Source organism: Physcomitrium patens, chromosome 18, assembly GCF_059467195.1.
Source record: "Physcomitrium patens ecotype Gransden chromosome 18, ASM5946719v1, whole genome shotgun sequence".
NCBI classification, from domain to species: Eukaryota; Viridiplantae; Streptophyta; class Bryopsida; order Funariales; family Funariaceae; genus Physcomitrium; species Physcomitrium patens.
Window position 1 is genome coordinate 10,021,419 of NC_143427.1, and position 27,047 is coordinate 10,048,465.

A 27,047-nucleotide genomic window follows, 5' to 3' on the forward strand; every position below is an offset into this window, starting at 1 on the left:
CGAGGTTCTTGTGATCTGTATACACAGTGACTGGACTAGAAGCGCCTTCTAGATAATGACGCCATTCTTGAAAGGAATCCACGATCGCAAGAAGTTCTTTATCGTGGATCTCATAATTGATCTCGGCTGCTGAGAATTTTCTTGAATGAAAAGCTATCGGATGAAGTTTGTCATCTGTTCCCATTTGTGATAAAACTGCACCCAAGGCAAAATCCGATGCGTCTGTTTCCATAAAAAATACCTTGGAAAAGTCAACACGATATAAGACTGGTGCAGAGACAAACGATGTCTTCAAGGCTTCAAATGCTGCTTCCGCTTCTTGATTCCATTGAAATTTATCTTTACTAGTCAAGCGTGTAAGTGGAGCTGCAACTCGTGAGAAGTCTTTGATGAAGATCCGATAGTAATTGGCAAATCCCAAGAAACATTGGACATCTCTTACAGTCTTTGGAATCTTCCAATCCATGATTGTTTGGACTTTCTTAGAATCCATCATGAGACCATCATTTGAAATGATGTATCCTAAAAAGTCAACTTGAGTAGTGTGAAATACACACTTTTCCATCTTGGCGTACAATCCTGCATCTCTAAGTTTTTGTAATACTTGACGAACATGTATTTCATGTTCTTCAACGTTCTTGGAATAGATCAGGATATCGTCTAGATAGCAGACGACAAAATTGTCTAAGAATTCACGAAATACATCATTCATGAGATGTTGAAAAGCAGCTGGTGCATTCGTGAGTCCAAAAGGCATGACATTGTATTCAAAGTGTCCGTACCTGGTTCGAAACGCAGTCTTCCATTCATCTCCTTCTTTGATCCGTACTAGATTATATGCTCCTCTTAGATCTATTTTTGTATAGATCTTAGCTTGATTTAACTGGTCAAGGAGTCCTGATATCAAAGGTAATGGATACCTGTTCTTGATTGTGATCTTGTTGAGTCCTCGATAGTCAACACACATTCGTAAAGATCCATCTTTTTTCTTTACGAATAAAATTGGAGCTCCTGCTGGAGATTTTGAATGACGTATGAAATTCTTCGCTAAATTCTCGTCAATATATGTCTTGAGTTCAGCCAACTCATCTTGCGATAAACTGTAAATTGGTCCAAATGGTGGCTGAGTTCCTTCCTTGAGATCGATTGAACAATCGTATGGGCGATGCTCAGGAAGAATATCTGCATTCTTTTTCTCAAAAACGTCTTGATAATCCTGATATTGACTTGGAATGCCACTTGAAGTCTTTACGCTTTCAGAAATAGGTGCAGCATAAATAGCAAAAGTTGATCCTTCTTTTGCTGCGTGTATAAACGCTTTTGCACCTATAAGTGCGGGTTTTTCTATACTAGACTCATGGTTTTTTACTTGATTAATAGAACTGTTACTAATGCTCCGAGGAAAATCAAGTTTACGAGAAATCCAATCTATTCGAGGATTATACTTTTCTAACCATGATAAGCCTAAAATTACTGGATTAGAGGGAGATCTAATTATATTAAAAATTACGCAACTACTATGACCATTTATTACTACATCTACAGGAAGTGTTTCGTGAGTTACATCTCCAGAAGACAACGGACGACCATCTATAACTTCTACGTGTACAGGTTTAGTTTTTTGTATTAATGATATTCTATGACATCTAGCAAATTCTTCATCTAAAAAACAAGCTGAGGCTCCTGAATCTATCAAGGCAGAGGCTTTGTAATTATTAGGTCCTAAACGCACATCTATTATAAAACAAGGAGATGGTTCTGAGGAGAGGATAGGACCTTCATTAGAAGTTGTACAAGATTCCAGCCGCACGGTCCCTATTGTAGCTGGACGTACTCGTTTTCCGACATACTGTCTTCTTTCACAGTCGTACTCCTCATTTTGTAGTTACGTCGCTTCTTTGGACAATGTTGAGCAGTGTGCTTAGGTTCTCCACAATATAAGCACAATCCTCCTTGTCGACGACGAGACTTTTCTTGCTCAGTAAGAGGTTTGAAACGTACCGCATCAATTTGCATATCCTCTACTTCCGAAGGTATGTGTTGAGGAGACGTCGGTGTTGCCATTGAATTGTAGTAACGTTGAGGCCCACTTGTACGACTCTCGGATCGAAATTCAAAAAGTCGATTGTCGCACTTCACAGCAAAGTCAATTGCTTGACTCAATGTTTGAGGATCAGGTAAATTAAGCATCAATTTCTTTACCTCATATTGTAATCCGTAGAGAAATTGACTCACAAGTGCGGCATCATCCCACTTGATATCAGTTGCAAGTTGTCGAAATTGCGAAGCATATAATGTTACTGATCGATTGCCTTGTCGCAAAATACGGATCTTGTTGGTTGCAACACGAATTGCATCATGTTCTCCAAACATGGATCGAAACTCCGCCAAAAAAGCCTCCAGATTATCCAATATTGGATCTCGTCGTTCAAGAAAAGATGAAAACCATGACAATGCTGAACCTGAAAGGAGTGTACCAATGAATCTAACTTGTGACCCTGGAGTTGGATAGCTCTGGGGTTGAAGTTCAATTACTAGTTGGACCTGATTGATGAATCCTCGAAACTTGGATCTGGTACCATCAAACTTCTCGGGCAAGGCAACTCTCGGTTCTCTAACACTCGAAGGGTGTTCCATTCTGGGAGAAGGGACATGGTTTGGTGTAGATGTTGAAGCAGCCCCAATCATCTCTATATCTTCACTTCCTACCATTCTTGTTGCTCCTTGTGGTGGTAAATTGAGTTGATGCATCGCAAGCATTAACTCCCTCAATTGCTCTTGCATCTGTGCCATTGCACTCTTCATTTCAACAAGCTCTGCCATAGTAGCACTTAGAAAAGAGAAGATGTCTAATAACGCTCAAAACAAATAGAAGAGAGGAATTGATAACAAAGAAAATACTAAGAACAATATCAGTTTAAAAGAGGGTAATCCGCAACTTCTAATGCGCTTATGTCTTATCAAGAAAAAGGGGTAATCCACTCTTAATCAAGAAAAGACAAAGCTCTGATATTGTAAGTGTACTCTTGTCAATCTGTCAAGGACAAGAACTCGATGAAAGCTAAAGAGTAAGTGAGACTTTTCTCAAAAAGAAATAGGACAAAATAGAAATATGTATATTAAGAAAGAAACTGGAATGGCTATTGCCAAAATACAAGAAAACTAGAGACCCTTGAAACTTAGACTAGAAGCAAGAAAGGAGTTGACAAGAGTGAAGAGGGCTTCACTCTTGCCTCTATATATACTATCTAACTAGAAGCCACGTGGCGATGTTCTATAAGACCTCCAATATATGTTGACTTTCTAGGCCACATGCCTTTGCTTGCAAGGCAAGTTTTCTATGGATGGACCACGTAGTTAGCTTGTTCTTTAAGCTTCCAACATGTGTGGCACATGGCTAACTTGTTGACCAAGTTTCTAACCTAAAAGTCAACTATAGACTCCTATAAAGTCAAAGCAGCGTCTATGAAGCTTCTAAGAAGCTTCTCTAGAAGATATTACACAATTAACCTACTTTTATCTACTTTTACATACTTTTATCTATTCATATAGGTAATTATATGTATGTCCGTGACAATCAGTCCACAAACAATCATCTATTCTCAATCCCTCTTTTTGCTCATCCCTCCTTCGTCTCCTACTTAGTTTATAAATTTTTTCATTGATTTATTTTTTATATAATTATACAAAAAGTTATGCTATAACTTTACTATCTATAAAAAATCTCCTTTCTAAAGATTATTAATAGCTAAGCAATGAATATTAGTGAAAGATATAAAAAAGCCACATGTTTTATTATATTTATATATGATTTTTTATTTCTTTTTTATTATGAGTTTTTAGTATATATATATATATATATATATATGAAATAAAAATACACACACACACACATATATATATATATATATATATATATATATATATATCTTTGTTTATTTATTTTGATATGATTCTTGGTTATATTACTTGTATTGTTGATTATATATGTACTTAACATTTTCAAACATTAGTAACTTACTTTAAAATATTTTTTCCAAAGCAAAGGCTCCAATATTGGTATTTATTACTATACAATCATATATATATATATATATATATATATATGAATCAAGATTATAAACAATAACATGCAACAATGTTTTTGTAAGAACTCTGCCAATTTTGACGAGGTCAAGTGGCTAAATGAGTGGTTCTCTTATCCTCCATTTGTTAATATTTTATGAAACAAGAGATCTTTGTCTATGTTTATTTTCATCCATCCAATTATTCATCCATGCATATATTTAGATTATATTACACTTTATTATACCTCAATGACTTTCATAATATTTGGATTATATCACTATTTATCATACTCCCAAAACAAAACAAAGATCCTCTACACTAGTGTAGTATTAGTTTTCAAAAATTAATCAAGATACATTGAAATGTATTATTTGTAGAAGTGTTGTGGACATTAAGGAGGGTCATGGAACCACTCTCAAAACATCCTTCCGTCCAGCACTCCAACAGATAACCCAACTCCATATGCTCAATTCTCGTAATCCAACTCCATATGCTCAATTCTCGTAATCCAACTCCATATGCTCAATTCTTGTAATCCAACTCCATATGCTCAATTCTCATAACTCAACTCAATATGCTCAATTCTCGTAACCCAACTCAATATGCTCAATTCTCGTAACTCAACTCCATATACTCAATTCTCGTAACCTAACAGGAAGCACAACATGCTCCATCCGTCCACATCACACATACATACACACACCCGCTTGCATCAACACAGGAAGATAGGAGGGGCGACGTAAACACCCATCCATACATATTTCATCCACCACCCATCCATACATATTTCATCCACCACCCATCCATATATATTTCATCCATCTATATTCCACCCATCCATCTCATTTCATCCATCTACATTCTACCCATCCATACACATTTCATCCATCCACATTCCACCCATCTATCTACATTCTACCCATCCATACACATTTCATCCATCCACATTCCACCCATCTATCTACATTCTACCCATCCATATACATTTCATCCATCCACATTCCACCCATCCATCTCATTTCATCCATCTATATTCTACTCATCCATACACATTTCATCCATCTCATTTCATCCATCTATATTCTACTCATCCATACACATTTCATCCATCTACATTCCACCCATCCTTCTCATTTCATCCATCTACATTCTACCCATCCATACACATTTCATCCATCTATATTCCACCCATCCATCTCATTTCATCCATCTACATTCTACCCATCCATACACATTTCATCCATCCACATTCCACCCATCCATCTTATTTCATCCATCTACATTCCACCCATCCATCTCATTTCATCCATCTACATTCTACCCATCCATACACATTTCATCCATCCACATTCCACCCATCCATCTTATTTCATCCATCTACATTCCACCCATCCATCTACATTCCACCCATCCATCTCATTTCATCCATCCACATTCCACCCATCCATCTTATTTCATCCATCCACATTCCACCCATCCATCTCCTTTCATCCATCCACATTTCACCCATCCATCACATTTCATCTATCCATATTCCACCCATCAATCCATATTCCAATTTATATTCCATCCATCCACCCACCATTCATCTATTCATCAATTCGTCTTCTAATTCGTCCATCCAAGGGTTCGAGGGGGAGCGGCTCGCCCCGCCTCGTGAAGGTGCCGCCTCGATGGGAAGGAAAGGAAAGGGAGAGAAGGGAGAGAAGGGGAGGGAGAGAGGGAAGGGGAGGTGAAGCCAAATTTAACACCATAGCTCTCGATGATTTCATGTCCATTCTCGTATTTTGTTTTGTTGCTGTATGCTTTCCATTTCTCGCTTCGTTTCCCAACATTCGCGCGGATTATGTAGGCACAGGTGAACCGAGGATTAGTGTCGTTTGTCGCGGATTTTCAAGGTTTTTGTAGGGTTTCGCGAGCATTGCGAGCGAGAGGAGCTTACCGGAGCTCTGAGCGATAGGGTTCGCGATGCGGTGACGAGTTCTAGGCTTGCTAAGGGAGGGGAGGGCCGGAGGTGTACTCGCGAGGGCCGTGACTCTGCCGTGAGAGTCGATGATGGCGGTCGCCTTGCCTGGGCAGCTGAATTTGGACGAGACTCCGACATGGGGGTCGCGGAGCGTTGATGTGTATGAGAAGATTGAGCAGATTGGAGAGGGGACTTACGGGTATGGTGACCCGGCTCGTTCCCGGGTGTTGATCACTTCTTACTATTGAGTCCATTATTGCTGCTTGTCCTCGGTGTTTTGTTTTCCGATGGAAGGATTAGGTCATCGTTTGTGCTTAGTCTGTCCCACAGAGTTGCATCCTGCAGCTTTCAATTTGATCGGATGGGGCGATTTGGTGGGTTTACTCGTTTATTTATTTTTAAAATTGGACTTCCAGAAGGCGAGCTTGTGCTCTGCATTTCTGTCGATGTTATTAGTGGAATCGTAAGTGTTTAGAAAGTTTGTTGGGATTTGAAGATTTTTTTTGTGTTGTCAAGACAATGTCAGTACGTTAATGGTTGGCCCAGTTCTTTTCTGCATTACGTTAAACTCATGGCGATATCTCGTGCATGATTTGAAGCGTGTAGATGTCTTACGTTTGTCGCAGTTTGTTGTTTATTGAACGATTTGGAAGTTTTTCCTTTGTATTTAGAAGGTGAGTTGTTTGGACTTGAACGGTTGAGCATGATTTGCAGCAAACTGAGCTGGAAACTTCTTTTTGCAGGCAAGTGTACATGGCAAAGGATAAATCGACAGGTGAAGTTGTTGCGCTGAAGAAAGTTCGTATGGACAATGAGAAAGAAGGGGTATGACGATTTCTATCGTACTTAAGGTTGTAGAAGGAGGTAGTGGAGGTTTTGTATTGGTTTCTGAGCTCTGAAGATACTCATAATCCTATTGCTATTACTCAACGAGTGGCGACGCTGAAATCTTTCGGTCGAAGGATTAGAAGCATTGTTTGAAATTTATCATGATAGCGTTAGTGAGGACAATGGGTAGCTACAAAATTTTATGGTGTAAGATGCGCTCGGTTCTATCTTGGCTATTTGCAGCCTACATTTCATGCAATTAAGCATTTAATTCTTGTAGTTGCAGCTTCGAAAGCATTTTAATGATTCAATTATGTTTTCATTTGCAGTTTCCAATCACTGCCATTCGAGAAATCAAGATTCTGAAGAAGTTGCAACATGCGAATGTCATTAAATTGAAGGAGATTGTGACCTCTAAAGGTAGCCAATGATGATTTAACGTCATGGTTGTAGTGTAGGTTTACACCAAAGTCATGTCAATAGCCATCGTTTTTTTTCTCTGAACGCACTTCCTGCAGTGCTCACTTGCTTCTGGGCGTGAACGCTGCAATTATTACGTATAACTGGTGTCAACTGGGAAATTGTGCGTCGAAAGTGGCGCGTGAAATGTTCTCTTTGTGCAACAGTTGGCTTCTTTTGTGAACAGGACCCGAGAAAGAGGACAACATCAAGCCAGGCGATGCGAGTAAGTTCAAAGGTTCTATTTACATGGTGTTCGAGTACATGGACCATGATCTGACTGGTCTTGCAGATCGACCTGGAATGCGCTTCTCTATTCCCCAAATCAAGGTACTTCGTGTAGATGAATTGCTTACTTCCTGGTGATGTATTTCTCTTTTCTTCATTTTTCCTTCTTCCCGCTCTCTCTCTCTCTGTTCTGTCTTTTGCCTTATCATTTTTTTCGACTCAATCTTGAGGTTTAATATGGTCTTCTATAATGCAGTGTTATATGAAGCAGCTTCTCACAGGTCTACATTACTGCCATGTGAACCAAGTGCTTCACAGGGATATCAAAGGTACTGTCTCAGATAGCTTCTTAGTTGAAACATGTGCTCTGCTGGTTTATAATAAATTGTCATTCTTTGTTGACATTGAGTTGGGATCCACTACTGTACCCTGAGACATGTGAATCGTCTGAGATAACTTGTCCAGGTTCAAATCTTCTTATCGACAACAATGGCATTTTGAAGCTTGCCGACTTCGGGCTTGCAAGGTCTTTCTCCAACGATCAGAATGGTCAACCATTAACTAATCGGGTCATTACTCTTTGGTATAGGTAAGGCGTCAACGTCCTTCTTTTATTGAACTTCTGGAACATGCAGGGTTATAGGTATCTTCGTTTGGAGTGTAGAAATTTAATTTCCTGACGGTCCATTGGCGAAGATTGCGCTACCGCGTGTAGCAGACTACTACTAGCAAGTCAGTTGACTTTCTAGTACTTCTTCCTGTTTCAGGCCCCCTGAGCTGTTGTTGGGCTCCACAAAGTACACTCCAGCGGTGGACATGTGGTCAGTGGGATGCATTTTTGCCGAGCTTCTTAACGGAAAACCCATCCTTCCCGGAAGGAACGAGGTGTGATTAAGGAGCCTTCTCGTTGTTTTGCTTCAGTTACGCAGAACTTCGGTGTGCTTACGTGGATCGCTGATGATGCTCTGGGTCTGAGTAAAGTTATCCTATTTCAACGTCATGGGCTGTATGGTCGCATCTGGATTCCTCGATATATGTGTTTAGTTCTGGATTCTCAAAATTTGACCTACGTAGAGGGTTAATACATTCATACACTTTATAAGATGTGGAATGATCAGATGTCCTTGTCATAGTTTTTACTTTTCATGTAATTAGTTTGTAAGAGGCTTGTCGCTGGTGTTAAGTCGAATGAAATGACGCATGTAACATTGGATCGTTTGCCTGTATCGCTTTATTCTGGAACTTAGTTTCACTATTACCCCGTGGAATCTCATTACTTTTTTCATTGTCTCGTTAGTGTGTAGCTGCCTTTTCTGATTGTATTTGTGAGCTCTTGCTTTGATCACGCTATTTCCTGTTGGTTACAGTCTGGTTGAGTGTTACTTCTTGAATCTCATTACTTTTTTCATTGTCTCGTGAGTTTGACAACTTTCCATGCACTTATTTATTCTATTATATAGGTAATTGACTAAGTATCCTTTGTTCTGATCCTCGGGCTTTTTCATTGTTGAAACTAATGGTTCTCTGTTCGTCTCTAATGCGATGCATTTGCTGGCTGCAGAGCGAACAGTTCCAAAAAATCTGCGAACTTTGTGGGTCTCCTGATGAGACCAACTGGCCTCGTGTCAGTCAGTTGCCTTACTACAATCAATTCAAGCCTGAGAGACTAATGAAACGTCGTGTGAAGGATGTGTTCAAGCAGTGAGCACTACCCTGTTTTCCTTCATTTCGTTTCGAGTTTCTGTAGGTTTGTGGAGTCCGTAGTGTACTATTCATTTGGTCAGCGAGTGCAATAACATTTTTTCTTGAAATATTAATATGTTGTTTTCTGCTTCCTGATCAGGGGAAGTCATGTGGTCTTTTGTTTTGTGTCGCTGTGGCCATCTTTTGATTAGTTTTCTGATTTGTCGTGCAGTTTTGACAGACATGCTCTTGAGCTCTTGGAGCGGATGTTGACATTGGATCCTGATCATGTAAGTACGTTCATGCGATACGCCTCATTACTTGTTTAACTTTTAGTTCAAACATTTTGTAGTCAAATTTGTTACCGTAGTGTTTGTTTTTGCGCCATATGGGTTTATAATCCACTTTTTCACAGGTGATAGCAAATGTTTAAGTTCCAACTAGTTGTCATGAAAAATAAAAATAAAATAACATATATATATATATATATATATATATTCATTGTTTGCAGTCACCTATATAAAATTGTGTATCATTATTTTCAACTGCATCATTACTTATTATTATTACTTTTTGTGCAGCGAATTTCTGCTAAAGATGCGTTGGATGCTGAATACTTCTGGGTTGAACCTTTTCCATGCCAACCAAGCAGGTGACTGTGACATGGGTCTAGACATTAGAATATTTTTTCATGCTCAGAAGTTGTTGACCCTTGTGTTTATGCGGATAGCTTAGACCTTATAGAAAATTTAATCCTAGGCTCGCCATCTTGACTGCGGAATTGTAGTTCCGTTCAAGATGTGTTACTAATTCTAGTGCCTTAATGTGATGTAGGTGTCAACTTTATTGATTTCTACATGTATTAAGACTTTTTCTGTGATTGTATCAGTTTGCCGAAATATGAAGCTTCTCATGAATATCAGACCAAGAAGAAAAGGCAGCAACAGCGGCAACAACAAGAGGAGCAGGCAAAGCGCATGAAGGTCTTACATCACCCAGCTCCTCACACACGCCTGCCACCGATTCAGCAACAACCTCTACGTCCTGGTCCTCATCAACCTGGTCACAACTTGGGGCCTCCAAGTCATGCAATTGGCATGCCCAATCAGCACAGCAATTATAATAGGTACAATCGATCACAAGTGTTCCACTTCTATCCATTTCTTCCACAAACTGACGTCGGTTTTGGAGTGGGGAAATGGTAATTTGATTGTGAACACAAATGTGACATTCATCCGTCCTGATATGCTAGTTTAATTTCATGAACCTTCATTCTGTATTTGTATTATCTTTTCGTGGATCACTTCTGAACAGCTGTACTTGACAGGGCTCAAGGGGGTAATAATCAAGGCCGAGTTCCTGGAGGAGGGCGTCCTCCTCATGGAGGGCCCAATCAAAACGTTGGATATGGAGGACCTAATCGTGGTGGACCAGGAGGGGTCTATGGAGGGCCTGCGCAGCCGAGTGCATATACAGCTCCTAACTTGGGGCACCAGGGCGGAAGGGGAGGTCCTTATGGTGGCCCCACTGGAGGTGCGTATGCTGCTGGTCCATATGGAGGTGGTCGAGGTCCACCAATTGGTGGTCGAGGACAGCAGTTTGGGTAAGTACTTCGGAGATGCATACACTAAATTTATACAGTTTGGCAGATTGTTTGACGAGAATTGAAGGATGAATTTTATTTCTAGACATCGACATTGTTCGCCCTAGTGAAACTGATACAATTAACATGTAGTAGGGCAGCATGTACACCACGGCGCATTTGCCCTTGTAGGGATGTTTGGATACTCCTTGCTCGTCACTGGAATCTTTAGTATTTGTACATATATGGCAAACAGTGTGGGCAAACATATTATCACTATTTGCTCCTATGCTTTGGTAACTTGGGGTTACTGTGGATGCAATTTATTTCATTGTTTTTGTCGAGATGGTGCACTGATATATATTTGGGTTTTTAAACAGTGGCATGGCTGGTGGTCCACAGCCTCCTGCTTATGGTGGTCAGCATTACATGCAGCAGGTAATTGTTCTCTTCTCAGTCTTGAATAACCGTGAGCTGTGACGTAGTTATAAGTTTACGGATCGCTATTCAAACCTAAATTCAGGCTAATTACCTATTTGCACTTGTGGATTGATACTTTTCCATACAAGCTCACAATACGCAGAAAGCTTCTCTTGCTGATACTTGGTAGGACATGAGTGTTGGTTCTTAGTCTTCTCATATGTTTGTGGATGCAGCCAACAGCACAGTATGTAGACATTGATGGAGCTTATGCTCGAGCATCTCACTCTGGGTTTCAACCTCTGTCTCCTCGTCGACCAGACTATCGACAGCAACAGCGTTAATTCTGCTCTAAATTTTGGGACGTGCTGATCTTTGGTAGATCTTTACTCTGTTATTATCCTAGGTGTTCTAATGAAGCCAAAGGGAAAAAAACGAGAGCTTTGGGGAAACCCTTTGTAAACTAAATATGTTTTGCACAGTGACTCGCAGCTACGTAGTTAGCAGTTGGGGTGGAGTTTAGGTAGTCGTGTATTGAAAATCAATGCATGTACGGTCGCAGTTGACCCGATTATGGTTCTTTCCTCCTTTCTGGACCTTTCTATTTAGGAATTTTGCTTCGGCGACGTCAAGTTCACGCTGAATGCCAGCTACGTAATTTTTTTTGCAATTATGATAAACTCAAACAGGTTAAACGAGAATCTTAGATATTTCAAAAGCAGTGTAACTTGGAGACATGCAATGAAAAACAATATCGTATTTTTTGAATACGTCAATACTTTTAACGCAAGTACAAAAAATGTGGCTAATAATTAATCAAGGGATTTAGTTTCTCAAATTTTCTTATTAGGAATCCATGTAGAACATTCAGCAACTAGTTTTACAAGCAGGCTCGTTATTGGTAGCATTACTATCTTCGTAAACTTCGACTTCAAGGTTGGAGGTTCAGGGTTTGTTACGCGTGAGTAAGGACAAGAAAACAGTAGTATGCCCACTTGTTAATGATCAGGAGCCACGGCTTGCATGTCCTACCTCTCATCTTGTCTGTCCTAATCATACCCAGTTTCTTCATGGAGTTATTCCCCCATTTTCTTGATAAAGAATTAATTTTGCAGATTTCCATTCACCGCTTGAGAAAAGGAAAATATTAAATTGGAGAGGAACACACCTGGTAAAGAGGCATCATGGCTTTACGTATTACTGACAACTACGCCAAACTCGGATAGATCTAACCTGTACGACAATCGCACACTAGAATTTCTTTACTTTCCTACAATGTATGCTACACTTGAGACGAGATATTCAGTAGCAACCCCGCATCTCGGGAGCTCAGGGCACGACTAAAATATCATGAAGAGCTGTACAAGTACATTAATGAATGTAATCAGTAATGCTGGGTGCCTGCAAGAAGAAAGCTGCATGAAATGGTACCATACACAGTATTAACCCCAGGTGCCTCGAGCGATATTCTGCATCTAGCGGTAATTACGATTTGGGGCTCTTGAGTAGAAAGCGCCATCCTGTTTGAAAGGAGATGGCTTCAAAAACGAGCTGTGAGGCTCTCTGGTCGGGCTATTATTGCTGCCTCGGCTCAAACCCAACCCTCCAAATAGCCATGAAATTGTAATTAAAAGAATCACAACGTTAGCACTCAGCGCACTGAAGTTAACAAGAACTGTTGTGGAAAAACGTGCCAAGTCATTCTCAACCCAAGACTGTATCACCTTGTTCCGAGTTGCAGGGCTAAGGACCATTCCAACAGCTTGACCTGCCTTGCGAGGCTCAAATTGTGCTTTATTAAGGTGCTTTTGTGCAGCTTGGAAAGCAGCATACTTGAACCCGAATGTATTACGAGGTCCAGGCCAGAGACATTTTCGAGACCACCATGCCCGGGTCCTAAATATGTTGTTGTAGGTCATCTCGCAATCCTACAGCATTGAGCGAAAAATAATCATTACTAGTTATGCTACGAAGTAGCCAAAAAAGAACCACTGGATTTGCGTCCCAGAAGCACATTGACATAGAAGTATGATCAGTTAGGAATGCAGGGGGGAACCTAACCTGCATACGGAGTTCTCTGTAGGCTTCCTGAAGAGGATCGTAGCAGAACGCGGCCATCAACGCAGTATTCTTCTTGAGCAAACGAGCGTGCGTATCCTGAATTTGAGCAGTCAACTCGTTTCTTTTCTTATCCACTCCATTGACTGTTGTGTAATCCTTCACTGTGGTAGAAAACTCCTCAAGAATCTTCTTTGCAAGCTGATCTATCTGCAAGGAACAAGTGACCGACAACTTCTTCAGAAACGATGAAATATAACACAGATTAATAATTTACCAAGTATCCAAACCTCCCAATATACAAGAAGGATCTGCAATTTTCAACAATCTGTTGCAATTATTTCAAATGAAAATAACGAGCAACAACGCAAGACTAACAGTTCGGCATTCTACTCACCAATCATCAAGAAGAAAACGCACTAACCTTGTCGGAAAGGACTTCATCATTTTCCGGAAAGGGAGTGATATTTGCCACTGCTTCCTTGAAAAGCAAAGCCAAACTTCCTACCCGCATTGCAACATACGCCAAAATTTCCTTCTCATTCTCATCCTACATATTTACAAAATGATTGAGTATAGCATTCTTTTAAAAGGAGATTGAATATATAAATCGAAAAATCAATAGTGACAAATGGAAATAACCATATCAATGCAAAAGCATTGAAGTAACATATCCAAAATGAGGAATAACATCATACCCGGAGATTTTCGTACTGTTTCTTGGAGAATTGCAAATTTGTGTAGAGGTGAAAGTCATAATGGACATCTCCTGGGCCCACCCATGGGAGTCCTGCAGCCTTAACAAACTTTTCGAAAGCCTCCTGCCCAGTTTTAATGGCCGCCTTGTGAACTTCAAGAAGCTTCTTGGGAAAAATAGGTGCATTTTCCTGCTTGTTACCATCGTGATGCTGTCCATCATCGTAACCGCCATCTGCCCCCAAAATTCCTGTCTGGATGGCATTCTCATAAGCTTCCTGATAGGCTTCTTTAGCATCGCTCAAGAGGGTTTCGATCTTTCCAGCGTTGATCAACGACATCTTGTCGCAAATGATTTGTATGGCAGATGTGATACGTGTGCGTGCTTCGTTGTACAAATTACTCCCACGATGAGGACCCACTAATGATTCATAACTGACACAATGAACACTCCCGGTTACTGACGAATATCAGTCTGCCACGATCTCCGAATTTATCTCATCCAAGTAAAAAAAAAAAAAAAAAAAAAAAAAAAAAAAAAAAAAAAACTATGTGACGATGTACTAAAATCATGCAAAGTACAAACGAATCAACGAACTAAATATTAAAAAGTATCTGTTTACGGACCCTTGAAGAAACCTATTTTGACATTGCTTGCAGGAACGCTGTATATCCGCATCACGCATTGGGAGCTGCAGCTGTTCCATTTCTTTCACAGCCGATAATCTCAGATCTTGTCCCAGCTCCATTAAGACTTGTTTCACACGGCGCTCATTCTCCTCCCTGATTAATCAAAAACCATCAATTAACATTATTGTGAAGTTTAAAAAAGAAATATACTAGAATCCAAGTTAACAATCAAGTTCGCTGCAAAACAACTACATACTTTTAAGCAATCTGTGGATTCCAAATTGATGTTAAAACCAGGAATTTCAAAAATAAATAATGCTAGGCTGGAAGTAATATGTAGCTGAAGAATTTCTGCCACTTTGCCTTGCATCACTTGAAAATTCTCATACGTGAAGCGAAACATAGACAGAGTTTCAAGTGAGACCTAAATGTAGGCTTCATTCGACCAATTTTTGTTCCAAGTTGTCCAATGCAAGTTGGACCTATTCGTCCTGTAGGAACTCCCACACAACGCTGCCTACAGTACTCAATAGACTTGTTTTCTGCGAAAAGAAAGAAGCCCTTGGTTCTCTTAGTCCATTAGGCATATGAGGAAGCAATATAAAATCAAAGTTGTATAAATCTTCCTTGAACTGGACAGCCGGAGAGTCTTAAGCCAGAGACAATTCTCGTCGCCATCCAACATGGACCCTTAAGTTAATTCCTAGACTTCCGATTACAGTAAAGTACATGATAACTATGGTTGATCGTCAAGTCACATTATGCCAATGATGAAAAACATTAAGTAAATCAAGTTAAACTTATTCATTTCCAATAAAGAACTCAATAGACACCGACAAAGTAATGCTTGCGCAAATATGCATAACCGTCTGGATACACACAGGTCGCCGAAGGTCTTAGCCTTACCTGCAACAGACATAAAATCTTCAAATTCTCTTGCAGTAATGGTTGTAGAAACCAGCAAACTACACTCGTTTTTCCTAGTCTCCCCATACATGTCCCTAGCTCTAGGTGGCAATTTGGGGTTTTGCATTAACATCTGGAAATACTGAACCCCGCCAGAAAAAGCACCATCAATCACAATATCCGTCAAAACATCCCGCATTTTCCGCTCGGTATTCAAAGGAAAGTCCTCATTAACGTAATGCACTAGGAGAGGCAAGACTCCGGCTAAAGTACTCCCACTGAAACCGCCTTTGGCCTTCAACTTCCCAAAAACTGCAGTTCGCAAACGCTTAGCATCTGCCAGGTAGCCTGGGTGTAGATATGAATAGAGTTCTGCATGCGCTGCTAAGCCTACGCCTCCCACCTGAAGACTCAGAAAAAACAGAATTATTAATCACTCTAGAATGGTTTTCTGCATCATGATCAAGTAGAATGATGATTTGTAGAAAGCTACCACGTACAATTTAAGGTATTCAATAACTACGAAATTTTATTCACCAACACAAACATGCAAAACTGTCAACAGCAAAATGTGCAACCTTTATGTGAGTTTCACCTACAAACATGACAAAGGCCAAGAACTTATTAAATCAAACCAAAATTCAAATAAAATCAGCTTAGAAAACTAGCAAATAGATCATAATCACTACCTCTTCTCTCAATTTGTTCAAATCTGTCGGAGTTCGCATAGGAACACAAGAAATTCCCTGAGTAAAAAGTGTATCTATTGTTAGGTCACCACTGTGGGCGTGAGCCTCCAAATATTTATGAAGGTATTCCATAGGCTTGTGTGCATGGATATCCATGTCAAACCCTTGGACCACCCAAGTGAGTGGGGGAAAGTCAAGTGTTTTCAAGATGAGAAAAGGATCCATGTTGGATGGCGAGGAGAATTGCTGCTGATCTGCACTAGAAATACATGGTCGTCAGCGATTTCCAGATACTCCATGAAGGACATATGGCCAGGTACATGACTCTTTAAGGGTGACCTATCATTTTGGAATTGGAGATTATATGATTCCGACAAATGCACGAGATCAATTTAATGCCTCCCAACAAGAAGCCTCGACTAGAGGACAAGCTTGGAGAAAACATTCACCAGACGAAGCCTCCGCGGAATGCAGCCAATTTTGAAGATTGAACACTTGTGCTTCTTTGGCTAAATCAGCCAACGCACTCACTGATTGTGCATCCCCTGCAACCAAACGAGCAACAGTTCACGAAAACAATCGCTCAACATAGAAATGGTAGCACAAGTTGCTGTGATCACAACTCTATCATGCATTTCCTCATTGGTTCTTGCAAGGAAACATGATAACCATACATGTGTCAAATTGGAATCATTTTGCCTTCAAAACAACTTTCATATCATAACCGTGGTTGATAAGAGATGTCGGGTAACTCAAAAATTTGATGACTTTCGTAAGAGTTACAAAAATGTAGAAAATTAGATATGAACATGACATTCAAGGAACCATTGGGTTGCATAAGACTGATTTTTAAAATATAAGAAAATAAAATAAATATTGAAATTAAAACTAGAAATTCAATTGCTTTAGTTATTTAGAATTGAGCTGGACTAATCCCATTAGGGGTAACTCACCAATGGTTCGAAGTGTATTATAAATAAGATGAGAGCTCACAAGAGTCGCCATAGCAAAGATGCGGGCATCATATGACCGGGTTGCATCTTCACCATAGAACCCTTCAGTGTCCATTAACACAATTCGAGAACCATCTGCGCCGGTCAACTTCTTCTTAGGTACCACTCGAATCCATATTCCTCGTGTCTCTATGTCCGGTACAGCACCAACAGTGAATCCCTGAGTGGACTTGAGCAGCACATTGAGGAGGAAAGACTTACCACTGCAATCACATGCCAGCACCAGAAACTAGGTTCATTTGTACGAATGAAACAGCCATGTGATAAACAAGAAACATAGTACATATTCCAAGTAGTTGTAGAAATAAAATCATTATAGCAGGAAAGAAAATGGTTACTTGCCACTTATCACTATCTATCTTTGCAAGAACAATTCTCAATTGAAACCAAACCCTAAAGAATCCACTTCAAGAATTCGTGAACGTGGCTGTGGTCATGCAGTATATCCCTAATGATAATGAAGTATGAGAATCAAAGGATTTAGACTCCAGGGTCCGCAGACAGAATGTAAGAGTAAGCCGGAACACATGTATGCATTAGAGGAAATAGCATGAATAATTAGGTGCACGGAGCGATAAATTATTTCCTAATTTGGGGTGATCAAAACACCTTAAGAATAGAAGGGATGGTACCCATGATAAGGACCAACAACAGAGACGAAGGATAACGGCTCCTCGATGGCAGCTAGCCTCTCTAGCACCATCTGATTAAGTTCCAGCCGATCATGATAGGCCCCTGGTTTTAACAATTGCATCGCCCGGTCGTCGTCCTCAGAAAACATCTCGCTCAAGTCCGAATTAAGGTGATCGGATTCCGTCTCAACATTAACCCCGTCATACCTGGCAGTGCTTTCCGGGAAGAGAAGTTCCGATTGGGAATTGACATCGCGACGATGAGACGAGGGGAAGATCAGGAGCGCCAGAAACAAGAGCACGATCGTCATGGCTTCCCCTAATCATGTGGGAACAACACAAGTCCGCCCAGAGGCTATAAATTACATGACTCCTGCGGGGGCAGAATATCGTCACATGAGGTATCTAAATCCAACACATTTCGCAGCCAGGAAGATCGCAGATGATTTCGGAAATGTCTACTCCTTAACTGTGCGTCATCTGTTGCGTCAAGTGGAGTTTGTAACTGATTCGTTTCATCCTCCCTCAAATACCACACGCCTTCAATCAAAATCTGCACAGCTCCTAGTTGTCGATTATTCTTCCACACACAGCATGACTTTCAGTGCTCTAAACTTCACAAAACTTCCAAGTAAACAGGCCTGTAGCACAATTCCTTTGAAATTCAGTAAGAGAAGCTCGGGGGCGTTCTATTTCAATTCCTGGACCTTTCAAAACTTACCACAACAAAAACAACAACGTTGAGACGGTGAAACAAGGCAAATCGACGTGAAGAATTGAAATTGGAGGTGGCGATACACAAAACGAGCAATCTAACGCAACGGCACAAGAAGCAAAATGTGACGAGCCTGAGAATCTTAGTATACAAAAGAAACGAGGGTTAACAAAACGAAACGGAAGCTCCCGGAAAAAAACTCAATCAGGCAAGCTGGAATTCAAACAACAACGTCCTTCAGAGAAACCCTAAAACCACAGCACGCACAAACAAGGTGGACAGACCCTACTAATTCCCAAGCACGGCACAGTCCGAAAGGAAAAAAATCAAACTGCAAATTGGTGTGTCAACCACACATTTTGGCATTTCACTTTTGAAATTCCACTTTTCTGATCCTAGGTTGTGGTGAATTGCAAGAGAAGCACTATTATGCTTCATAAGTATGCATATATATATATAGGAATGTTAAATAGACCCATGCTTTTACTAAATGGACCTACTGCTTGATGAAGAATATGGTAATCATGATGAATGTGGTTAGTTGTTACAAATTTAATAATGGAGAAATAAATATTGAGGTCATTATCTTTTCTTTTCATGGTGGTTAGAATGGGTGTGTAAATTTAGTAAAAATTTGGGTTTATTTAATATTTTCTTATATATATATATATATATATATATACACATTTATGTATGTATTTTTTTCTTTATTTTTAAGAATAGAAAAAAGTTTACTCAAGATTAGGAAAGGAGTTTTGTGTACATTAAAGCTTTAAAACAATGGTTCAAGCTTGATTGTTCTACATCACATTCCCATCTTGATTACACCTACAATGAAATAACCACTTCTACATAATCTTTTTGGAGCTGATAATCATTATGTTTTTTAACAATTGTATTGTGTGATAATTTTTAAGTAAAGTACTTATCAAAGAACTAGGCATATAATATACATTTCAAAATAATATTCTATTAGTTTAAAATTAGGCATATTATACTTTTTAAAGTGGTATAGTTCTTTGTTAGAAAAAATAAGTATTTGATTACTGAGACTTCAGCTTAAATGCTATTTTATGAATTTATATAAATTTAAAACACGTAAATTTATACTTAAATATGTAAACTAAGAAATCTATACAAATAAAATAAAACAAAATAAATGAATATGTGGAAGCATTGACCAATCATATCTAAAATATAACAAAGTAAATGCATATCTATCAAAAAAGAAAACAAATAAACTAAAAAAAATAAAGATAATAAAGTGTTTTGTATACTGCACAAAGAATTCTAATTTGTTAGTTTGTAAGATAGAAAATAATATTTTTTTCTTACTTGAATAAGGTTGCAATTATAATGTTTTTCATACATAACAAAATACAAGGGACAAACTAAACTTTTAAATTTCATAGAAATACATCAATAAATTGGGTATTCCACATGTTACATCCACTAAAATCCTTCTTAATGTTAATTGAGAAGTTATTTTAAATTTTTAGCTTAAAAAAACTTTGAAGGAACCTAACAAGATTTAGTAATAAGTGAATGATCTATAAGAAAAAAAACAACTAAGAGGACTTTGTCCAAAATTAGAAGAAATAATAACCACCAATCTGATAATAGAATTTTAAAGCAAACTCAAATCTCCTCCTCAATTATGATTCACTCAATTATTCTAATTCAAAGATTAATAATAAACCTACTTGTAAATAATGAGATATAATAAAATAAACTATATTTACATATTTGCATCACAATAAGTAATTTTAAGAAATATATATATATATATATATATATATATTATATGTCATAATACTTAAGTAATATCTATGGTAATGCTTTGGTATATAGATGTTTTGGAATTATACATTTAGAAAAAAAAAAACATTGTTGGTGCAACTAGCAAAATAGGTTATAAGAGTAACATGACCATCTAATTCCTTATTAGATATAAATTTGTGATGACAAAACTTAATGCCTTAAGTAATTGACAGCTGTATTTTTTATTAAATTTTTAGTTTTTAATCATAAATGGGATACAAGCTAAAAAAATTTAGTTCAAGATTGGTTGAGATTAGGCAAAATTGACTCTTCAACTACATAATAATATTTCCAACTTATCTTGATATAAATCGATATATCTTGTTTATTTATTTATCCACTCATGTGTAATCTTAAAAATGCCAAAATTCATAAGAAATGATTGTAACAAATCAAATGTATTTTTAATATATATGAACATAACATTTGGATCTTGTAATAAAACTTGGCATATATTCAATTTATGTACCAATGACAAAACCTTGAAAATAAATATATGAAAACAACATATCCAAGTTCTTAACACAATATGTTAGATGAGAAATCACATCTAACAAAAATTAGAGATTGGATTGGATTTTATAAAGATATTTTTTTTTATCAAAAATTATTTCAATTAAAAGATTCACAACTTAGAAGACATCTATGTGGACATACCTTATCTTATCAAACTATATTGCATTGGTTTACAATCAAGGACCTTCTATTATGATGAAGACTTGTTGAAAATTGTAACATTTAGGCAGATGCATAGAGTGGAAAATCTTCAAAACTTGATCTTAATTTATTTCCTATTTATTTTTATTTTAAAATTAGATAGATAAATATATGAATTTAATAGAAAAATAAAGATGATGTAAATCTCAAATTCTTCTATAACATAATTGTTCATATGAATTTCTTCCAAAATTGTTCTACTAGTCATTTTGCTCCAATTTGATGATCTATACAACAATTCTTACAAAGAACACATCTCTTGTGGAATTAGATGGATGTGTTGTATAAATCTTATGAATGCAAAGTAGCTATGGTTATATGGTTGAAATGGCATCATGTTGTAGTTGTGAAGATTTTGATGCACAAGTAGTAGACAGAGCAAGAAATAAAGGACGTCATAGAACACCAAGGAAGAACGAGAATGGGTACAAAGGCAGGCAGATAAGAGAGCTGGGCACTAAGATAAGCAGAAAACTATATTAACAAAAAATAAAATAAAAAAATAAAAAAAAATAAAAATGAAAGGGGCGAATCATTAGTGCAGCAGCTGAAATGCCTCATCAGTGAAGTCCAAGCAATGCTTACAAAACACAACAGCAACACAAAACAACAGCAACTGCCTCTCATCGAAGCATGGGAATGAGGGAAATGAGGGAGGAGGAGGAGGACTGGTTCAATTGAGGAGCAGTGGTGTGGGCAGCGACGATGGGGCATCGGCAGCGCCAGCACCACAAGAAATGGCTGGAGTGAGTGAGTGAGTGGACGGATGGATCGTGTCACCGACGCTGAACTCGGGAACTGAATCAGATCTCGTTAAACTTAGAGGGAAAGGGGAGGGAAAGGGAAAGGGAAAGGGATCATGCAAGAAAACTTCCGTGGATCGTACGCACACCAGCCAGCCAGCCTTCATTATACACCGTCCAGTTGTAGAGTTCTTCTTGCACTTCAGTGGGGCCGGCACCCAACTTTATATTTTGTCTACCTCAGACAACTCATTCTGGCCTCGCTCACTCGCTCACTGCATTTCAGCTTTTCACCGCGCCCTTTGCTAATGGGTTGTCCTGGACCAGACTTCGCCGAACCTCTCACACCCTCAAAGTTCGGTCCTCAATTGCACCTCGTAACGCCATCGAAGTCCGCAGTGCAGGTCCTGATTTGTATGTGGGTCCCATGAATCCCCCCCCTCAAATTCCCTCCAACGAGAGCTGCAGTGATGGATGGAGACGGAGGTAATAATTGAAGCGAGGAATCGTTAGATTCGCCGTGTCGTGGACCCTGCGCCGTCATGCTTCCATCGAAGATTTACCCTGGTCGAGATTCACCGTTTTACGCTGTAGATCTACCTGCTTAGTGGCTTTTGTTCCTCACTAGGGCTCCGATTTGTTTGCCTTGTAGTGCTTTTTCTGGTTTCGAATCATCTCCAGGTTATGTCAACTTGGGGGGTTGATCTCCCCTGGTACTGTATCTGAGAGTTGTAGCGCTCGTCTGAGTGAGTGTGATTTGATCGTCCACCACAGCGACTTCACTGCGCCTGAGCGCTGCGGTGAAACCGATGGTTTCTGGCTTTTGTGTGCACGTTTTGATTGCAGGTGGAGCATTTTGGACCGGGTCTGCGTAGCCTACAAAACCTCGTAGCGCATTTATAGTGTGTAGATTGATGAGTTGTGAGTTTGTTTTTGGCTTGGATTCGTGAAGATTTCGTTGAAATTCAGGAAGACGTCACGGGGGACGCGGGTAGGAGCTGTACGACTTGATAAACCATTCGTGTTTATGGATTTTCTTTGTGCGCGCGAAAGAATATTCGGGTATTCAATGTGTTTCGGATCCAAAGTGCGCTGATGAAGGTTGTGTACCTGGGCATTCTACATCATTCTACGGGCTCCAGTTTTGATATTTTGGAAGCAGTTGTTGACGTTTGAGTTGGCTATGGTGCGGGTTTGGGCCTGATGAGTTGCAGCTGCAGCCCCTACTAGTTCATTGATCAGTTGACGAGGTTACGAGATTCGTCTGTAAATACTGCCAAGATGATGAGATTAGAGGATTCACGCGGTGCTGGATTACTCAGTTCTTCTACCCAGTATGCGAGCTTAGAGACCAGCTTGCAGATGTCTGAGTTCGATGTACCTATGTCCAGGAGGTCGAAAGGCAGGTCGCGGTGCTACGCTGTAAGTTTTTGCATTGTTCTCATTGCCGTCGCGGCCATCGTTAGTGGAACTATTGTAGGCGGGAAAAAGAACGCTCAAGATACTTCTTCCGATAGCAGCCCAATTCGACATGAGCACGGAAAAATATCACCCGCTCCTAGTCCCATAGAAGATTCTGGTTATGGAGATGGATGGGCGAGCTCACCACCAGCTCCCACTATTGAGGCATCGTCGGACCCGGTCTCATCTCCTAAACAACCTCCTTCACCATCTTCCCAACCATCTCCCTCACCATCTCCCTCACCATCTCGTCAATCACCCTCTCCCTCGATCTCCGCTCCCCCACCCGCGTTTGGTCCCTCTACTCATCAGACGCCCTATGATCAAGTCCGCTACGAAACCATTTGCAACAAAACAATGTAAGTCCTTTTCCGTTATGTTACACTTAATAATCACAACTTCTACATCTTACGTTGTCAAATGTCCTCGTGTACAACGCAGGTCGCGGGGCTTTCATTCGAAGAGAAATCCTTTCATTATGGTTTCGTTTTATAGGGTTTGTCTTTCTGATGTTGGTACCAGAGTATGCTTCGTTGTTTTACTTTCGATTAGAGCATTCTTGTCAAATATTGCAATCTTTCGATGTGTGGACTAACAGGTTCTCAGAAAGGCGAAGGTTTCTGATCCTTTAACTTTGAGTAGAGTGTGATGCGTCAACTATTTAATCCTCAAACGTTTGGGTGCCTCTATTCACGAATTGCGACATCTTTGGTTTTTCAGAGACCCTACCGTCTGCCTCACCGTGTTCGCGAGCAACCCGAATTCGAAGAAGGTGGACCTTCAGCAATGGACCTTAATGTCCATGGAAGCGGCATCACACGCCATGAACGAGTCTCTCATCCTGGCACAGGGATTAGCGCCCGTCAATCCCGACAATGCTGCGCTTCAACAATGTATTGAAGTGTTTAGCGAAGCACTCGACCTGGTCAACATATCCATGCACATTATTGCAGGAATGGATGCCCAGGCCCCTGGCACTGCCGGGACAGATGCGCTAAGCTCCATGAGTGCTGCAATGACAAACCAAGACACATGCCAAGAAGGTATCGACGATCTTGGTCCTTTCCCCGGCAGCGACAAAATCACCGGAGATCAGGCCAAGCACGTCAACAAACTGCTCAGCATTGCTCTGACGTTCGTGAATGAACTCACTGGAGCCGGTGAGGATCCCAACAACCATCACCGTCGGCTCTTGCAAATCAAGTCCTCACTGAGGAGAACCATCCTGAGCCGCCAAGGCCTTTCATAGTTGTAACCAACAACAATATTTTTGGTAAGTTACGAGACTTTTCTGTTAAAAACATAATCTACATAAACACAAATATGATATTATATCAGTACCCTCGAAACACTCACTGCCTCTTTTCGATTGCACACGTCTCTGTGTTCTAATTTGATAAATTGGATTTGTGTCTGTTTTGCTCGTTACTTGCATTCTATGATATCTACTGTTTTCCTCAGCCATTTTCTCTCTTTCAATTGTGTTGAAGTTTGTTTAGTGTTCATTGCAGCTGCGACCCAAATCCGGATATCTGCACATTCTGTGGGGGGACTTGCTTGATATTGAGCTTTTGTTTCATTCTGCCGCACTGCACTGAAGAGACGTGGGGACATTTAAATTCTAGGCTAGCTGCTTGTCTGATGGGGAGAAGTAGCTTCCCACATGTAGAGTATGTGCTGCAATCGTAGCTCAAAATGAGTACAATAGAATGCATGACTGTGCAATTGTTACGGAGATTTTCTCATCTATTCAATCATTTTTACTGAGTTTCATGGCTTGCACATTTCACACGGAGAATTCTGTATTTTTTTTGTTTTTTGTTTTTTGTTTTTTTTGTTTTTGTTCAATTCTTCGCCAGTTCTGCGAGTTTTCTTTGAAAGTTTGGCTTGGTCGTTTGCTACATCCTGGCTTGACCCAAGTATGTCATCTTCTACTTTTCAGTACGACGCTGTTTGATGTTGTGTGGGATATGATATTGCTTTTAGTACAGTTTTTTTTCAAGAAATTTTCCTCTGCTGTGTGACCTTTGTACATGAAATATAACTGTGAAGATTACATTTCTCCTACTTAGTTGAGAATTAGTTATCAATACTACTTAATCGTCTAAAATCTCAAAAGTTTCACTTAAGTACATTGATTTGTTTTATTCACGTTGTAACAATTACTATTCAAAAATTTATTTTAATTCTATTCTGAGGTATAAATTCGATGACTATATATATATATATATATATATATAACTTAAGTAAAACAATGAGCTACGAAATAAAAAATATTGAATATAGTACATCATTAAACCTTTTGTTGAAATGTGCATGCAAAAAGAAAAAGAAAAACACTGAATGCACATAAAAATAGAATTCTGAAGAACAAGAGGATAAGCGGGAATTTGAACTTGTGACAAATTCAGCGGTATCAAATATATAAAAGGATATGTAAGTATTTGAAATGGAAATAAGAGTTCAAATTTTGATTTATTTGAATTTTGAGGGAAATCAGAGAAGTGATAGTTCTAGTATTGGTTTCTCAAAGTGCATGTAAATTTACAAAATAAAAAGTTCATATTAAATTATTAGTTTAAAAATCTGAAATTACTAGATTTCATGAATTAATTATAAAAAATAAAATAATAAAATAACCAACACATTGTTTTATAAAACGATGGTTAGAGTCTTTAATGTAAGAATTACTTAAGACTAACATATTAGATAATTTTATAGGCTTTCAAAACAGATAGTGGATATAACAAAATTCTATTAAAGTATGTTGTTAATTTAATTTGCGGCAGCTTAATGAAATAAATAAATAAATAAATAAATAATATCCATATTTTTTAATAAGTGACTACCAAAAATAAAAAAAATCTAGAATTGATAGAAACTTTAATTTTAACCAAACATTCATATATATAAATATATATAAATAATATTATCATTAATATTTATTAATTTAATATCTCTCTGCAAATTATGTTGTAATCTATTTATTAGTAATAAAAATATTATATATATATATATATATATATATATATATATATTTTCTGAATTTTTGGTAGCCAAATAAAATAAAATAAAAAATACTAATTTAAATTCAATAATTTTTAAGAAAAATATATTATTTTTTTATTTTAAAAAGCTTCCAACTTGTTTTTTTCATAAATTACTTGTGGTCTCTCTCTTGATCACAAATGTTTCTTAATTCAAAGCAAGGAAATATGTGCAAAAAGAAAGATGCATGTTATAAGCTAATTGTTTATAAAGATGTCACGTAAAATATAGTAATATCCATTGGAAATGTAGCATTAACAATTTTCTATAGATTTTGTGCTTATTGAGGATATATTTTTTATTTAAGTAATTTTATTATTTAATTAAGATAATTATTTGAGATTTTTTATAGTATTAATTAAGAAATAGTTTATTATTTATAAAATATAATTTAATATTTTTTGTTTTTTTCCTATAAAATACCCAATATACTTAAATTTCTAATGTAAGAATAATTAAAAAAATAACATTAAATAAAAAACTAAAAATTAAAATAATATCTAAAAATAAATATTATATTTTTAAAATTAAAATTTTATGTAAAAAAAAAATCTATTAAGATAATATCTTATAATTTGACAAAAAAAATATAGAAGGTTGAACAATAAAAATTCAAATATAGTAGACAATTAAAATTGACTTGTATATTAAGAGGTTTTATTATGTTATAAAGAAAAGTCAACC

General features: G+C 38.3%; 3 protein-coding genes across 6 annotated transcripts; 2 read left to right on the forward strand and 1 right to left on the reverse strand.

Annotated features, from left to right (window-relative positions):
- Positions 1 to 5,754: 5,754 nt before the first annotated feature.
- LOC112295333 (cyclin-dependent kinase C-2) lies at positions 5,755 to 12,024 on the forward strand. Its single transcript, XM_024546763.3, has 14 exons — positions 5,755 to 6,233; positions 6,778 to 6,859; positions 7,192 to 7,282; positions 7,509 to 7,651; positions 7,806 to 7,878; positions 8,015 to 8,138; positions 8,317 to 8,434; positions 9,111 to 9,250; positions 9,465 to 9,522; positions 9,814 to 9,884; positions 10,122 to 10,358; positions 10,560 to 10,835; positions 11,195 to 11,252; positions 11,471 to 12,024. The coding sequence occupies exons 1-14, from the start codon at positions 6,121 to 6,123 to the stop codon at positions 11,576 to 11,578; spliced, it is 1,692 nt and encodes a 563-aa protein (XP_024402531.1). The 5' UTR covers positions 5,755 to 6,120; the 3' UTR covers positions 11,579 to 12,024.
- A 340-nt stretch (positions 12,025 to 12,364) lies between these two features.
- Positions 12,365 to 18,871, reverse strand: LOC112295334 (uncharacterized). 3 transcript variants are annotated; one of them, XM_090244504.1, is made up of 12 exons: positions 18,580 to 18,871; positions 17,836 to 18,411; positions 17,167 to 17,429; positions 16,663 to 16,758; positions 16,214 to 16,467; positions 15,525 to 15,927; positions 15,043 to 15,160; positions 14,616 to 14,771; positions 13,991 to 14,423; positions 13,717 to 13,842; positions 13,296 to 13,502; positions 12,365 to 13,162 (listed from the first exon to the last, which is right to left on the reverse strand). In XM_090244504.1, exons 3-12 carry the CDS (start codon positions 17,279 to 17,281, stop codon positions 12,710 to 12,712), a joined length of 2,361 nt encoding a protein of 786 aa, XP_090100630.1. In that variant the 5' UTR covers positions 17,282 to 17,429; positions 17,836 to 18,411; positions 18,580 to 18,871; the 3' UTR covers positions 12,365 to 12,709. The 3 variants fall into 3 exon arrangements, with proteins under 3 accessions (XP_090100630.1, XP_090100629.1, XP_090100631.1); XM_090244503.1 differs by having other exon boundaries at positions 17,859 to 18,411; positions 18,580 to 18,824; XM_090244505.1 differs by lacking the exon at positions 12,365 to 13,162 and having other exon boundaries at positions 13,466 to 13,502; positions 13,690 to 13,842; positions 17,859 to 18,411; positions 18,580 to 18,824.
- Positions 18,872 to 22,122: 3,251 nt separating this feature from the next.
- LOC112294938 (uncharacterized) lies at positions 22,123 to 25,086 on the forward strand. Of its 2 annotated transcripts, none has more exons than XM_024545951.3 (3): positions 22,123 to 23,674; positions 24,036 to 24,588; positions 24,827 to 25,086. In XM_024545951.3, the coding sequence occupies exons 1-2, from the start codon at positions 23,136 to 23,138 to the stop codon at positions 24,562 to 24,564; spliced, it is 1,068 nt and encodes a 355-aa protein (XP_024401719.1). In that variant the 5' UTR covers positions 22,123 to 23,135; the 3' UTR covers positions 24,565 to 24,588; positions 24,827 to 25,086. The 2 variants fall into 2 exon arrangements, with proteins under 2 accessions (XP_024401719.1, XP_024401720.1); XM_024545952.3 differs by having other exon boundaries at positions 22,516 to 23,674; positions 24,815 to 25,086.
- Positions 25,087 to 27,047: the final 1,961 nt, after the last annotated feature.

Bases quoted from the DNA above. Each gene is read 5' to 3' on its own strand.
- LOC112295333 (XM_024546763.3), top strand. From the start codon at position 6,121: ATGATGGCGGTCGCCTTGCCTGGGCAGCTGAATTTGGACGAGACTCCG. The intron at 6,234-6,777 runs GTATGGTGACCC...TTCTTTTTGCAG, and splicing joins ATTGGAGAGGGGACTTACGG to GCAAGTGTACATGGCAAAGG. The intron at 7,879-8,014 runs GTACTGTCTCAG...TAACTTGTCCAG, and splicing joins GCTTCACAGGGATATCAAAG to GTTCAAATCTTCTTATCGAC.
- LOC112295334 (XM_090244503.1), bottom strand. From the start codon at position 18,169: ATGACGATCGTGCTCTTGTTTCTGGCGCTCCTGATCTTCCCCTCGTCT. The intron at 17,430-17,858 runs GTACCATCCCTT...ATGTGATTGCAG, and splicing joins GTTGTTGGTCCTTATCATGG to TGGTAAGTCTTTCCTCCTCA. The intron at 16,759-17,166 runs GTGAGTTACCCC...GTTTGGTTGCAG, and splicing joins TAATACACTTCGAACCATTG to GGGATGCACAATCAGTGAGT.
- LOC112294938 (XM_024545951.3), top strand. From the start codon at position 23,136: ATGATGAGATTAGAGGATTCACGCGGTGCTGGATTACTCAGTTCTTCT. The intron at 23,675-24,035 runs GTAAGTCCTTTT...TTGGTTTTTCAG, and splicing joins ACCATTTGCAACAAAACAAT to AGACCCTACCGTCTGCCTCA.